At 39.7% G+C, this 16,792-nt stretch overlaps 2 protein-coding genes across 2 annotated transcripts; one reads left to right on the plus strand and one right to left on the minus strand.

Annotated features, from left to right (window-relative positions):
* Positions 1-1,620: 1,620 nt before the first annotated feature.
* Positions 1,621-6,257, minus strand: sybl1 (synaptobrevin-like 1). Its single transcript, XM_079556288.1, has 8 exons — positions 6,098-6,257; positions 4,679-4,858; positions 4,435-4,492; positions 3,943-4,080; positions 3,783-3,873; positions 2,109-2,176; positions 1,916-2,008; positions 1,621-1,735 (listed from the first exon to the last, which is right to left on the minus strand). Exons 2-8 carry the CDS (start codon positions 4,822-4,824, stop codon positions 1,667-1,669), a joined length of 663 nt encoding a protein of 220 aa, XP_079412414.1. The 5' UTR covers positions 4,825-4,858; positions 6,098-6,257; the 3' UTR covers positions 1,621-1,666.
* Positions 6,258-6,553: 296 nt separating this feature from the next.
* polr1d (RNA polymerase I and III subunit D) lies at positions 6,554-13,192 on the plus strand. The gene is made up of 5 exons (XM_079556305.1): positions 6,554-6,652; positions 8,270-8,367; positions 8,491-8,567; positions 10,736-10,818; positions 12,996-13,192. Exons 1-5 carry the CDS (start codon positions 6,614-6,616, stop codon positions 13,041-13,043), a joined length of 345 nt encoding a protein of 114 aa, XP_079412431.1. The 5' UTR covers positions 6,554-6,613; the 3' UTR covers positions 13,044-13,192.
* Positions 13,193-16,792: the final 3,600 nt, after the last annotated feature.

Consider the following 16,792-nt stretch of genomic DNA (forward strand, 5'->3'; position numbering starts at 1 on the left):
CACCAGCCGTTGGTCAAGCTAACGGTGACGCTAACGCACGTAATATTAATGAAATTGCCACATAAAGGAGCGATGAATTAAATGTTTCATAACTTGGATCAATGAATCAGTAAAGTTAATCATGTTTTGTTTCTAAAATGAACAAACTTTTTACCTGAGTCGTTGTCAGATCCAGCGTTTTTTTCACGCACGCGGAGCCAGTTACTCATCAGCAATCAGGGACGCACCTGCTGGTTTTCCTAATGACGTCTACATTCTTCCAAAATGTCTCAGCCAAAGGTGGTAAACAACCAAACTTAAGCACTAGCCTACTTACTGTCAATAATCGTAACTCATTCATGAACGCAGACGTCCCCCTTTTGAACTGGACTTGGCAGTTTTTGACCAATGGACTGTCAATGGTTTTGACCCATTGCCGCCTATAGTAACTGGGAAACTACGACCCCTAGTGGCGATACCGCGCTGATGCATGAAAAGACTGTTCTTTTGTGGAGTAAATCTAACTTCATTGACAAATCTACAAATCATGCTCCATTTGCAACGTGTGAACTGTGCCTCATTTGAAAGCTAAGACCTGCAAAACTGATCTATATGGGTCTTTTCCCTCGTGTTGTCACTTTTTTGCTGCTCTTTTGTGTCTTTTGTCTTGTTTTTGTCGCTTTTACAAAATTGTATGAGAAAATCTGCTCAGTTAAGGCGGGGGTTAAGAGGCTAAATGAGTATAAGTTTGTACGTTTTACAGTACTAACAATGAATGTATTACTCAAGTCCAATTTACTTGAAGCGTTCCCCATCAATGCAACAGATGGAAACGTTAATCTGATTCTCAAGCGTTATAGGTACTGACCGTCCACCTAACCTTTCCTACAATGAAAAAAAAAGGATTTGAATATGAGCAGATTTTATTAGTTCAAATCTGAATGTACAATAATTTAATAATTACACAGTTATAAATCATGAGGGCAGGAAGCATACATATTTACAATGTAAAAGTGCATTATTAAACAGAATAAACATGAAGACACTACAAGATAATGACAGATGGTGACCGGTGAAGGAAGCATCCCATTTACTTTAAAGAGAAAATAACCCACATAAATCACTCTTAAAAATAACTATGGCACCTCTAAAACTGATTACTGTTTATTAGACTGTTTACAATTAAGTTGTGAGATAATCTCTAATCATATTTAATCCAGTAACAAGAATACAACTGTGCTTGGTTATAAAACAAAGGGTTTTCTTATTGAAGACACTTCTCCAGTCAGGAAATTGCAAAGCTATTTTTTTCCCCTACCCATATAAGCAACAAGTTGTGTCAAATCTTTGCATCCAGAAACAGGCATTCTGTTCACATTATAATCCACAGTGAGGTTTTAGATGGATTTCATACAGAGATTGGTGGTGGTGGTACAACAAACCAACACATGAAACTATTGGCGTAATGTAAAACAAGACTTTAGTTCCACTTCTGACCATAAGGCGAGACTATCAGTCCATAACTGAGGGAATGATGCGGGACTCCGAAAGGCAATCTGTAGATGTGCAGTTGAGTACGGGACAGGAGAAGGAGCATTGACTTAAAAGCTAGATTGTTGCAGCTTTAAATGTTAACTGGTGTTTCTTTTTTTCCCATTCTTCTTCTCCAACGTCTCCAAAAATCCACTTATTTTTTCACACAGTTTGGCCAGGCAAGACCTCCACATGACGCAGAAACAATGATGTATATGATCACCTGAGTGGAAGAAGAGGAGCAACATTTATTTCCTGATCAACACAAGAGAGCAACATGAAGTATTTCCTGCTTTAGCTCTGCTTCAAAATAATTCTTAACACGGTATGTTTCAGCTGCTCAACACAATGCAATCCAGGTGTGATTTCGACAGGAATATGTTGCTAAACTTGATTTACTCACCAGGCACACAAAGGCGATCAGAACAAAGAGCTTGAGATTCTTCATACACATTGCTCGCGCCAGATTTCGACTTGTCGTCTTAAACGTGACAGACTGAAAGGTAAAATTGCAACAACAAAAAAAGGTTAACGCTGAAAAATGCAGCTACACAAAAGCACTTCATTTGAAAAAGAAAGAAAAAAAAGCTACTCACTGAATCAACTAGATTTTCTGTTTTGTCGATCAGCAGCTCGAGCTTTTCTCCTCTCTGAGCAACAAGGTCTTTAAAAGTCAAAGAAAACAACAATTACTGCATCGGGACAGTGTTATTATGAAGGTACACGCTGTGGCAGCACAAAGACTTGCAGGTGAAAAGTCACTGTATTTACTCGGGCCGGGATGACCCACTTTTGTCACGATCCGATACGTATCACGATACTCGGGGGCCAATCCGATACGTATTGCGACACAATAAGTAATTTGTAGTATGTTTACCTTAAAATGTATAAAAAATGTGTCTAAAGTTTAGAAACCCAATGCCATTTGACAGTTATTGAAGGGTTAAAGGAGCGAGATGCAACTTAGTCATTTTATGCTCACTACTGCCACCTCTGGTCTTATGCGTAAGGCACTTCGACCCGAATTAACCCCTTTTTGAGTGACAGTGCAGTTCTGGGCTCATTCTACACATTGAATTAAATTAAAATACTTAATTTTAACATGTTTAAACTCCGTATAGTCCCTTTAAGATCAAAAACTGAAATAACAACATGCAACAAAGTGCTGATATTGGAAAACAAAGGAGTACAGGATAAAAATGCCTCCAAACACAAGTATTGAAAGTATTGCGATACTTGAATAAGTATCGATACTTGGTATTGCAGCACAAAGTATTGCGATCCAAATCTGATCTAATATTTTGTCCCAGCCCTAATATTTACTAATATTTACTAGTATTTACTAGTATTTACTAGGACTGGGACGATCCACTTTTGTCACGATCCAATACGTATCACGATCCGATTCGTATTGCAATTGCTGGGTTGCAGGTGATGTCACCGCATTCTATAGGCCTATACTATTACATAGAAGAAAAAATATTTTGTTTTTAAGGACATATTTGGTCTTGTACAGACAGATCATGGACCGAGTGACTGATCATTTTTCGAATTCATACATTTGCTTTTCAGCTACAACTTGTGAAAGTGTAATGTTGTTAATAGGAAAAACTGGCACACGCCCCCCGTTGGGTCCGGTGACATCATCATATTCTAGAACCTGCAACCCAGCAATATTGTGATAAGTAATATGCTTACTTTAAAATGTGTAAAAAGTAATGTATCCAAAGTTTATAAATCAAATGCCATTTGACATTTACTGAAGCGTTAAGATTGAAAAGTGCCTTGACACACAATGTAACAAAGTGCTGTTACTGGAAAACAAAGGAGTGTGTGATAAAAATACTTCCAAACACAAGTATTGAAAATATTGAGATACTAAAGCATCGATACTTGGTATTGCAGCACAAAGTATTGCGATCCAAGTCTGATCTGATATTTTGGCCCTAATATTTACTATATTAGGAAATAAATGTGAATGCTCAATGTGACTTAAAACCTGACTCCCAAGCCAGATTTTGTTGCATGTGTTCAAACTATACCGGAGGGAACTAGTGGAGTCTTAATAGTTAGTAGTGGTTAAACCTCATTCCTTTCTAACTTTTCTAATGCACTGTAAACTTCTTACGGGCAGGTTTATAAGTTTATGTTTCAAAACGTTCAGGGATATTTCTGGGTTTGCAAAAGCTGACAGAAGTTGGCAACACATAATATTCGTGAAATCCTCTAAGAGCCAGTGAATTTCTTCTTTGACTAAAGATATAACTCACCGATGTTGCGGACCATTATGCCTTTCAAGTCATCCACCTGTATCTGCGTTTCAGTGAGACGATCCGATCCCCGCGGGTCTGACTGATGTTTCTATCAAAGCACTGACGGTTAATTGAAGTCTATAAAGAAACTGTTACACACAAACTAAACTTTACTGACCATCTGAGCTGCCAGTGTAGAGGAGAATTCACTGTTCATGGCGTAAGGAAGCGCGGTCTGTGCTCGGGACCCATACGTCGTCTGGAAGCGTTTCTTCACTTCACTGAGGAAAGTGAACGCTCGCGACCTCTCGAAGTCCTGCACGATATCAAAATGCAATGTAAAGACAACATCCATCCTCTACTCTTCCTTGATCTGACACGCCATGTTTTGTCACAGTGCAAAGAAGTACGGCTCTGTGATGACACGACAGATAAAGTATTTGACATTTTGAGGCATTGAAATATTGCTCAAAGCGACTCAAAATTAGTCACAGGGCAGAAGAATCGGGACTCTGTTTGGGGGACATTGTGATGGGAATAGAGTGGCCGAACTCAATACAGTGGACGATCTCATCTAAAAAGTAGTTAGCATGTTTTAGCTGCTTTCCTCCCCCATTTCCTGTAGTTCTTTGATATTTTCGTAGAGAATGATAATGAACGTTGTACTTACATCATCAGTGATACAAAGATAGATAATTCTGTCATGGCAGATGTAGTGGAACAGGTAGCTAGAAGGAGAAGAAGAAAACAAACATGAGATATGCGGTTTGCAACTTCCTGGTGAAGACATTTGACTTATCAACTAAACACACTGTTCTAACTTCTATTGACAGTCAACCCACTTCCTAAAATAGTGAGAGTTCAAGAGTGGAAGTCAAGTGATGAAATGTCAAGACGAGAAACATGCGTCATACCTCCCATGACTGTAGGTCAACTTGTTGTTCTCTGAAGGGATTTTGGCTAAAATCTGTTCTGTCACTTCCAGGAAGTTGCCCCCACACCAGGCATGTTTGGCCAGGATGGTGGTCCCCCGAGCCACCACCGCAAACAGGATCGCCATGGCACTGTGTTGGCACTTCAGAACAGCAAACACTCTGGGAAGAAATACAAAACATGGCATTTCATCATTTTATTCTTTTTACACTGTTGAAAACGTCTATAGATACAGATAGCATCTCATCATAGAAGGGGGCGTGGCCTCGCCGAGGGAGAAAATAGAATCTTTTGGGAAACACATTTTTTCACTCTTTTTAGCCATTTTCTGGTGGAATATGAACATACAAAGAAAGTCAAGTGTAAATCAGGCCCATTTGGATATTTTCTCACAGCCGATTGTTCTGTAGAAGTGAAAAAACGGCAGTTGTAGCTAGCGCTAGCTAACCGTTAGCATTAGCCCGATGCTAACATGTAGCATTCTGTTAGCATTCTCTGTTATTTATGTATTTTATGGGCTGTGGAACTACTTTGCTCCTCTCCATGTCTTTGTATCTTCATTTAGTAGAAAACTACTCATAATTCTGCATTTGTTAAAGTATTTTTTCAATAATTAGAGAAAATTCAAAAAAATTCAAAATTGTTTTCCCCCTTAACTGTTTTCAAAAATGACCATATATGGGCGATTCCAGAGATGCCGTCTGTATCTATTCGGGAAATTCCACAGTTACCATGGAGATCCGCCATCTTTGCAGTTGTTAGCAAACATTTCCATTGACTAATTAAAAAACAGTATAAAAAGTGGAGAAAAAGCCGTGGATCAACTCCATTAGCTGCTGAGTTATTGCTGGTAAACACATCTAACTCACTGTGGTGTCCAAGTGTTTTAATGTGAACAATAACTCCAGTATTTTAACTTTTAAAATCTCCATTAGTTTACAATTGCTGCTAATCCCATAATGCTTAGCGATATGACATCACATTCCCGAACTCGTGGGTACTGTTGTGTTTTGATAAGGCATAACTCTATATTGTTTTAATATAATTTTATTTTTCTTCCCTTGTTATTGTCACATTTCATTACACTTAGTCTTACAGAGAACACAACTTTAACTATTGCTCAATCTAGCGTTTAGAAAGTAAAAATAGCAAACGCGGCATGACTTCGACGAAACATAACGAAACCCCAGCACACAATTATCTCTTGTTGAAGAGGTAAATGATCTGCGTGTCACGAGGATAAGACACCAAGCGTAAAATATACACTAACTGTCTAAGATTAAGATTTCTACTGAATTAGCTGGATGTAAACAATAGCCGTGTAGTATATATCGCGTTAACGTCGCTTCGGACAACGCGGACAGTACATATTCCGTTACACATTATGCTTAATTTAATACCTGTGTGGGTCAGTGCCGGTCAAAGTAGCCCATTTACAAAGATTTCCAACATCTAGAGAGATTTCGGTGCTTAGTTAGCTAATCCTTTTCGAGTGACTTCTGGCTTTGCTTTTCTGAAACCTCCAGTCCAGACGGAAATCGACCACACCTGCCCGCTGGGGAATGTAGTTCGTGTGAAAGACGTTGTCGTTTTACGTTACGGCCTTGTTCGGATAAGAAACTACAACTTCCGCGTACACGGTGTTTTTCACACGTACGTCACGTCACGGGTCATGCAGAGATTTTACCCTGAGCATGATATTTCAGGTTTGTCCGTGATATACTTTTTATTCGTATGAAACAAAACAACATAAAAACAATTAATGTACTGAAATGCGTATTAAATCGCACTCCGGAAACAAATTTTATATTGCTTTTTCCTATAGACTATTATTTATACACTACTGTTTTGCCTCCCGTTTTACACTCGGGGAAGCATTACCGTAACGACGTCGTCTTTCGCAGCAAAAACGAAACATGGCTGCAGAAAGCGAGAAGAAGCCGGTCCTAGAAATGGTAAATATGCGTTTTTCTACCGTAGAAGTTACACGTAAGTTGTTTTAATGTTTTGATCGGTCGATGCCAACCGAAATTTTCCAGAGAATACAGTTAGGATTCTGTGTGTAGCGTAAATAGAGTACCCACGTGGGATGTAGCAGCCGTCAACCAGCATGTAAACAAGCGTTATTATGACGCACTGTACACTTTTTAATACCCCATGAATGTTTTCAAGAACGCATCGAGTATTTTGGGAACATTCCGCGACTTTTAAATATCATTTTGTTGACATGAAATTCGTGTAGACAGACTGAGCCATGCCACGTTTGTCCACTTCGGGGCAGCATTTCACCAGAACTCATTCTACTCCAATAATGTTTAGCTGCAGACCCGGAGCCGAGACAAATCTACCGTGAAAAGCGAATCCACCGTGATAGTGCGCCCTCTGCTGGCAAAGACAGATATACGACGGTATTGTTCATGTTTTACAGTTGTATCGTTGGGATTATTTTGTGTAATTTAGAATGTGTTGACATGTAACTTAGTTTAGGCGACATGTACTATTGCTGGGTTGCAGGTTCTAGAATATGATGATGTCATCGGACCCAGTGGGGAGGCAGGAGCCAGTTTTTCCTATTAACAGCATTACACTTTCACAAGTCGTAGCTCTAAAGAAAATGTGTGGATTAGAAAAAATATAATTAATATCAGTCACTGGGTCCATGATCTCTCTGTACAAGACCTAAAAAGTCCTCAAAAACAAAATAATTGTTCCTCTATACAACAGTATAGGCCTTTAGAATGCTGTGATGTCACCTGCAACCCAGCAATTATTTGGGTTATTTTATGAAATTAAAACCGTATGTTTTACTCCTTTCATTGTATTTTGTAGACAGAGCCTTCATTTGTTCAACAAGGGACAGAGACAATATTTTGGAACAAAATCACATTTTTATTGTGGTAACGGCCATTGCTGTAATCAGTAAAGAAAGGAGAGAAATCGGGTTAATAATGTTGATAGATGCAAAAACAAAGTAAAAAACAACACACCGTCAGGGTCTTCCCTGTTTCCTAAATTCAGTGGCGTCTTTCTGTCAACTTCACTAAAACACTAAATGTGCCATTAATAATGGTGCTATGGTTTCAAATTAAAATATGCAATAATTTGCCACAGAAAGTAAAAGGGACCCGTAATACATAATTATGAATAAATTATATATTAACTTTACAGACTGCAATTGCATTTTCTGGATATCATGTAATTGGGATTATTTATTGTTTTTACTCATTTACAACTATCATAAACGCTATTAATGTGTCATGTTATCTTTATCAAACAACAGAAGCATCTACGATTTCTATATTGGTTCATAAGAAATAAGAAATCAAAAAATGAAATGACTCGGTTAAAGTCTCAGGTTCGTTGAGTTGATCAAATCAATCTTCCCAAGACCTAACACCGTCATGTATCCGTCTTTACCAGGAGAGGGCGCGCTGTCACGGTGGATTTGCTTCACAGTATTTCTGTCTCGGCTCCGGGTCTGCAGCTTCCCCTACTCATTCTACGTGTATTTGCGTAACCATATTCCTACTTGTGAGGACTGAGTGATAGTCAGTGTCTGCATTCTGTTTTAGGTCCAGGCCGATGGAGCGGATGAGGGCTGTGTGACATTTGTGATGCATGATGAAGACCACACACTGGGAAACTCCGTGCGTTACATGATCATGAAGAAGTAGGTTCATGTGTGTGACTCATTCAAAGCTCAGATTACAATTTCATGCTCTTTCATCAAGACATTTTCATTACTGTGCATTTAAATAAAGATATATGTGTATTTCCTTCCTTTCTCCATTAGCCCAGAGGTGGACTTCTGTGGCTACACCATCACACATCCCTCAGAGAGTAAAATCAACTTTCGAATCCAGACTCGTGGTAAGAAAACCCAAACAATGTCTCCCCCCCTGGACACAGACACACATTGTTTCCACATATATTGTCAAGTCCAAAGCGCGTGTCCATCTGCCTCAGACTAAATACTTCTTTGAGAGTAAACATGTTGATGAGAGTCCGGTGCTTTCACTTTGGTCGAAGGAGGCCACTGACTTCGAGTAGCCCAGTCTCCCTCTGGCTCTTTCTGCTGCAGCACAGGATTATAACCAGTTACATTGTGTTGAACCATCGGTGGCGTCACAACTGCAGAAAACAGCTGCCTCATCACATGAAGTCGCCCTGCAAAGATGAACACAAACACAATGATGACTATTGAAAGGGCAGTTTGCAGTGATGCATTGGTCGGGTGACAGTAGCTCATTGGAGATTATTAGAAGGATGACTAGGCAATCTCTGGGTTATGTGTTGCTGTTTAATTTGTTGCTCTGTTTTTAAAATGATTTCAATGTATATAATTTTGAACTATACTATTTTACTGAGTGTAATTTGTCTGATTTACCATGTGAGGCATACAGTTCTACTTATCATCGGTCTTCGTTAGACGTCATAATGACTTTTTAATCATTTGTGATGTACTGTAGGCTGTATTGTTGCTGTACACGTTTTGGCGTCATATTTGGCTTTTAAGTAAATTGCGTTCAGGTGCTGTGACTGAGCGTGCTGCTATTGTGGGCCAGCTTAAAAGAATAGGCCACCGTTTTTACATACTGAGATATGTTCTTACCTTAGCTTTGACGAGTTCTTTAGGACCTGTCTGATCTTCCCCCGTGCCTTCAGTCACGTAAACAAGATAGAAGCTACCAAGCTCTTCCACATTTTCCCTATTTAAATATGGTTACGTGAAGTGTTCCACTACAAAGTATAATTACACAAAATTAAACAATGTGGATTTTCTAAGCGGATAAAAGGGGGGACTATATTGTAAGGCGTAATAATACCAGGAGTAATTTGGCATCCGCACAGTAAAGTGAAGATTACTGCGCGGATTTCGAACTACTCCTGGTATTATTACGCCTTACAATATAGTCCCCCCTTTTATCCGCTTAGAAAATCCACATTGTTTAATTTTGTGTAATTATGCTTTGTAGTGTAACACTTCACGTAACCATATTTAAATAGGGAAAACGTGGAAGAGCTTGGTAGCTTCTATCTTGACCTGTTTTGGAGCTATAGAGGAGAGAGGGAGAGGCTAAATGCTAACGCCGTCTGTGCTGTGTTTACGTGACTGAAGGCACGGGTGAAGATCAGACAGGTCCTAAAGAACTCGTCAAAGCTAAGGTAAGAACATATCTCAGTATGTAAAAACGGTGGCCTATTCCTTTAAAGCAACACTCTAGTTATCCAGAGTGTTGCTGATTTCTGGAAATATTTTTTTTTGTAATTCATACAGTTCTTATATTTGAAAAGTTTCGTGGTGCTAGGCTAATGCATTTCTATGGTATCAGCTAGCCTGCATTAAAAACAGTGTGACCCGCTCCACAGAGCACCTGAGGCAAATCACTTATAACACCAGACTAACCAAATGTCTGTGTCCATAGAATAATTTTTGGGATATAACTGACCTTGCATCACATGAATGATCGCATTTTTAGGGACTATTTTCTAGCAGATCACTCCGCCGCTGCGTAGCTTATACAATCACGAAGCTGATGCTGCTCAAATATACGTTATTTTAAATGCAAAATGGTTAAAATTATTCTATTTAATGCAGGCTAGTTGATACCGTAAAAATGCACTAGCTTTGCCCTATCCTAGCACCACAAAACTCTTCAAATATAAGAACTGCATGAATTAAAAAAAAATATCTCCAGAAATCAGCAACACTCTGGATAACTAGGAAATGAGGCCCTGTGTCAAAAATCCTGAAATATCCCTTTAAGCAGATTGTTTTTGGAAGTCGGGGAAGCCGCAGAATTGCCTGCCTCCTGGGTTTGTCCCTGTTCCAGAGCGTGGTGTCCTGCACTGGTCAGCTCCTCCTCCTCCTTCCTCTTCCTCCTGCGCAGCTCCCTCCGCTCCAAAACAGAGCGTAGCAGAGGAATATAATCCCTCTTATTCTCCAGTGAACGAACATTAATCTGTGTTTTACAAGTCACTGGCTCTCATGAATATGGTGCTCATATCATTTATTGACGGTATGTTTTGTGTCAAAGGGAACCTTCCGGCCACAGAGGCGTTTCGACAGGGCCTGACCGACCTGAGTGAAGCATGTCAACATGTTCTCAACACTTTTCAGGTGAGCAGTTTTATGGCTGTTTTTATACCCTGCAGAAGATAAACAGGTTATGGGAAATTAGTAGCAACTAAACCACTTTCTGTAAAAAACATGAGCCTCAAGTTGAACTTTTCATCTTATCATGGGAGTTCAGAGGCCTCTAAAGTCTTCAAGTGCTCTGCAGCTTTACTAGGAATGCAACAGTGTAATCTTATTACCATTATCAATAGCATGCATTATACTGCATCTGCTGAACCTTCATACTGTGACTGTAGAAATGGAAGTGAAAGGCCTGCCAAATGGTGAGGGATGGATAAAAATGTTTTTTAATATAGTGTTTATTTCCATGGGTCATTAGCCTGGGAAAACCCACGCTGCTGTTTGTGCTCAAATCATTTGGAACTGCACAGCAGCCTGGGGACCAGAACGAGGAGGGCGAGACGATGACGCGCTATACGATGTACGGAAGCTTGTAGTTTGTTTACAGATAAAACATTTATTTACAGATCCAGCATGACTCCATATTTTCATCAAGATTTAGACCATGTTCTAAATTGTTTAGCTTGAAAGTTTACAGCGGGTACGTCATACGTCATCGGATACTAGGGATGCACCGATACCAGTATCGGGTATCGGGCCGATACCACATGCTTGTACTCATACTCGTTCTCATTCATGAGGTCCCGATACCAGAAACCGATACCACTTGACGTGCGGCCAGCGCAGCTACGAGGCGCAGCTACGAGGCGCAGCTACGAGGCGCAGCTCTCAGCTGAGGAGAGAAGAAGCAACAAACTGGAGAATTGTTTAGTGTAAATACAATAATCCACATAGAGCTGACTTTATTACAGACTGCGCTCTCTAAACCAGAGTCTGAGCTGGATTTAACCAGAGCTTAATGTTGTTGGTGCTGCAGCGTCTGCAGTGTTTACAACATACAGGCTAACGTTGCTAACTCGCGGCTAACGGTTTTGGCCATTCTGACGCCGTTTTAAGCCCAGGGGTTTATTCATCTGAAAAACTAACCCAGCGACTAAAAAGTTCTCAGAAAATCCAAATTAAAAACATACAGCATGTTTATATTGAGCCAAAATGAGCTGCAGCAGAACAATGAAAACGCTGTAGCTTCTCGCTAAGTTACTACAAACACACGAGAAAATCTACAGGAGCTGAAGTAAAGACAAAAAGAGACCATTTAAGTAACATCTCAATACTATTGTTAAATAAAAATACATAAATGAATAAAGCACAGGCATTGAGGAGCTTTTGGACATGGGCTTTTCTGTCTATGATGGACAGTGCAATAAGAATAAAACATATTGAATGAAAATGAAATATATAAATAAATGGCATCAGCACAATTCTAATACAACTGCTCTTAAATGTGTCGCCTACTTTACTTAAGGAAATGTAAATGAGTAAATTTACTAATTACAAACCAATCTGCTGTGAAAAAAGTAAGAATGTTGAAGAAAATGCCTTGTACTCGTATCGGTATTCGGCATCGGCGAGTACTTAAATCCAAGTACTCGTACTCGTATCGGTTTTAGAAAAAGTGGTATCGGTGCATCCCTATCGGATACAATGATACGATTGGCTGTGGCCTCGTGCAGGCGCATGATAGACATAAACGGCTATGGACGATCATAAACCACACCTCTCCTTTTGTCTGATAACCAGGCTAATGGGTCATATTTCTACGCAAAAATACACACAGGTACTAGATAGTATTAGAATTGAATAATTAAATTCATTGACTTGTGACTTCGCTCACCTCCAATATAAACAATCCATCACATTTGCATCACATGTAGTAAATCGCTTACAGCAGTTTCTATGGGATCTGAATGGAGTAATATATGATGTGAATCCAGAGAAATTAATCTACAAGATAAATTAAGCCCTACACATGTTTCTTATGATTTGAGAAACGTGTGTTCCTTTCCTTCAGTGGGACTTCATTTGTCAAAGTGGCCGGTGTTCTTTCATCAGGCGGCTGAACTCTGACGTCTCTCAAACTCCTCCTCACCTTAATTTCCCCAAATGCAATAAGCGTTTTTCGTGAGAGATAAAAAGCTCAAACTCTGGGAATGTAGCTGCACCATCCGCCGAGGAGGGATCATAAAAGTCCGCTTCGATTAGCAGTAAGACGGTCCATACACCCCCTGATACGTTATGTGAAATGTGTGGTTTTCCAGGCACGAGTTAACGAGTTCAAAGAGAAGCAGGACCAGCCCATGGAGTGAGCGACCAGAGAACCTGCTCAAAACATCTGTAAAAATGTTGTTTTATATCGTTTCTTTAATCTGGATTCATTTCAGTGTATAATATGTACAGTTTTGTATGATTTGTTTTCAATGAATAAGTATCTTAAAGCCTTTTTTTCTCATGTCTGTTCTTTATACATCCATCACAGAAGAATGTTGTTAGCAAGCTTAAATTATGTTTTTGGTTATTTTTAGAGGAAAGGTCCAGGAATAAGATTCAAATCCAATCTCCAACATAGTGATAACCAGTGCAAACATATCATACAACATATATTGAGATTATCCATCCATTTTCCTCCACTTGTCCGTTGCCGGGTCGTGGGTCACATTGCACCAGCCCCTGTGGCTCCTCCTGCAGGTGGTGGGTCCACAGAAGGCCGGCCTCATGGTTCAGACCGGGCCTGTTGGTCTCTCATGAGGGGCTGCTGAGCCGCTCTTAGTCTGACCCGTCACCTAGGACCTGTTTGCCATGGGAGACCCTACCAGGGACACGAAGCCCCCGAGAACAGAGGCCCCAGGATTGTTTGGGTGCTCAAACCCCTCCACCACATTAAGGTGGCAGTTCCAGGAGGGGATACTGAGATTAATTACTCATTAGTCAATTTGTATTGTTGAAACAGTTCAAGTAAATGTCATTTTATTACTGATTGGACACGGTATTGATTCCAAATCAATCTGTTGCGCCGTGGCTGCAACACTCCATCTCTTTCAACTTTTGACTCACATTTATTCCACAAGTCCCCTGTAACGGAGACTCTGGATCTCACTGGTTAGAATAGATGAAGGCGAAATAAGGAGACACAGTTGACTGCTGTCATGTTGTGATGAAACAACTCTGTCACATTTCGCCAGCCTTCTAGAGCAGTCATTTTCTTTGCTCAAACTGATGTTTTTGCTCTGTTTTACTCTCCAAAGACGGCTGACTTTCTAGGTATCACTGCCTGTGTCCTGTTACAACCAAAGAAAATGTCTTTTGATAGATATCCCCATAGATCGGCATATAACTGACCTTGCATCACATGAATGATGGCATTTTGAGGGACTATTTTCTTGCAGATCACTCCGCCGCCGTGTAGCTTATACAACCACGAAGCTGATGCTGCTCAAATGTAAGTTATTTCAAATGCAAAATGGTTAAAATTATTCTATGGACACAGACATTTATATGGTTAGTCTGGTGTTATAAGTGATTTGCCTCAGGTGCTCTGTGGAGCGGGTCAGACTGTTTTTAATGCAGGCTAGCTGATACCATAGACATGCACTAGCCTTGCACTAGCCTAGCGCCACGAAACTCTTCAAATATAATAACTGCATGAATTACAAAAAAATATATCTCCAGAAATCAGCATCGCTCTGGATAACTAGGAAATGAGGCCCTATGTCAAAAATCCCCAAATATCCCTTTAAGCTCGTGCATGACGGCACTTCGGACCCGAAGTGACACCTTTTTGAGTGACAGTGCAGGATTTTAGAGGCAGTTGTGGTGAACAGGTCTGGGATCATTCTACACATTAGGACATGGAGGAACATGTAAGGGGAGGAAAATACCTAATTTTGACATTTTTAAACTCCGTATAGTCCCTTTAAAAAATATGTTCAAGGAGATGCAGGTGGAGGATTATAAAAAAATATATAACTTGTATGTTGAAATGGGAAAAACTGTTTTGTTTTCTAAAATTGGTGAAATTATTAATTTGGAAACACCACAAACTGTGTTACAAATGAGTTGAATGGATCATCGCCGCTTTGTTTTTTTTTACAATTTTTCTGTAACTATTACACAGGAGCATGAACAATTAGACAGTGTCTTCATCGTGCTCCTTCTCACCATGTACTATTCCAGTGTTAATTTCGTCGACTAAAATATTTAGTCTTAATATTTTAGTCGACTAAAATTGGACTAAAACTAAATTAAAAGTTTTTCATGAGACTAAAACTATGACTAAAATGTCCAGATATTTTAGTCGACTAAAATAAAAATGAAAAGGAGAGACTAAAATCATCCAAACTTCTATTGACAGTTTGAAAGAGCCTCAGATCATTTAAATTCTCTGCCAAATGATCAGCTCTGAGCTTTATCATGTGGAGCAGCTCCATGAAGCAGAGGAACAAGATTAAATATGATTATAATGAATATTATAAATGCAAAATCGACTAAATTAGTCTTAATTTTAGTCGACTAAAACTAGACTAAAATTAAATTACATTTTAGTCAAAAGACTAAGACTAAAACTAAATTAAATTATGTTGACAAAATTAACACTGTACTGTTCATATTAATATAAAAAAGAAAAATATGAACATGGATGAATAAATAAATGAAAATGAAAATAAATGGATCTTCTCCAAAGCCTAGAAATATGACTTGTTAAACATAATCAACCATTTAGGTAAATATTAGAGAATAATTAAGTAGGAAATGAGATTAAATATGTTGGAAAGTCTGAATGGCTTTTTTTTCAAGTCCTCAAACAATTTAGGTGATTTTTGCCTCTCGTCGTGTCATAAACCTCTGGGAGCATTTACTCCTGAAAAAGAATTGTTCAAGTACTGATTATTAATTCATCAGAGCTGGTCTTTTCTCTGAAAGTGCTTGGAATTTTTCGCTGAATGTTTTCATAATCCTAATAACTTATTGTGTCAGCGTGTAACATTTATTATCATAACTTCTCGAACCAGAAGGATCTGTCCAAAAACAGTAAAATCACTCTCAAGAGCCTTTTGAAGCCGCATTCGATGAGTGAAGTTAAAGGGAGATAGAATGGCCTGATTAGCGCAGGAATGCCGTTTCTGAGGGACAGTGCCAGGAAGCGAGAGAAAGGGTGAAAATAATGAGGCAAAAGTTATTTGAGGTCAGCTGTATCCGCCTGTCAGTCACATGGCCACGCACTGACACCTTCAAACTGAGGGGAAAGTTTGTGTGAGTTAGTTTGTGTAAGTCTTAAGTCTGAGAATAAGTGGGTATAAAAACGGACTCGCCGGACGCTGTGAGGCAGATGATTAGCAGTGGCATCCCAGAATGGAAAAACCAAAAGAATCTTAATCCCGAGGCAGAAGAGACGACAGAAGTTTAGTGTTTCAACAAATTATGTTACAGTGAGGCGAGTTGAGTGCATGTGACTAAAACAAGGCATAGAAAACTGCCTTGAAGGAATAAAGGAAACTAACGAACAACCCGCCTGTGCAGAGGGTCAGGTCTCAGCTCAGCAACACGATGAGCCCAAAGAACGAGATCAGCTCAACATCCTGAACATCCAGGTTAGTCCATCAATGGGTTTCTTCTTCCCTGATGGCACGGGTATATTCCAAGATGACAACGCCAGGGTTCATCGGACTCACTGAGTGTGTTCCACTACTACTACGACACGGCACCTCCACCACCAGGTGTCGCCTCTGAGGAAGATCACACGAAGTGTTCGAAACTAGTCAAGCAGGTAAACTAAACCTTCTGGCTTACTATAAGAAACAAAACTGTAACAGACTTAACCTAAGAAGACAGTATGAACCTTCTACAAAGAAAAAAAGTTGTGAGTGAGTGGTTCAGGGAGCATGAGACATCATTTTTACACATGGATTGGCCTCCACAGAGTCCAGATCAGGGGTCCCGAACTTTTTCTTTTTACCTGTTGAGCTACCCATCCATTCATCCATCCATCCATCCATCCATCCATCCATCCATCCATCCATCCATCCATCCATCCATCCATCCATCCATCCATCCATCCATC

Source organism: Gobius niger (genome assembly GCF_951799975.1).
Source record: "Gobius niger genome assembly, chromosome: 5".
NCBI lineage: Eukaryota > Metazoa > Chordata > Actinopteri > Gobiiformes > Gobiidae > Gobius > Gobius niger.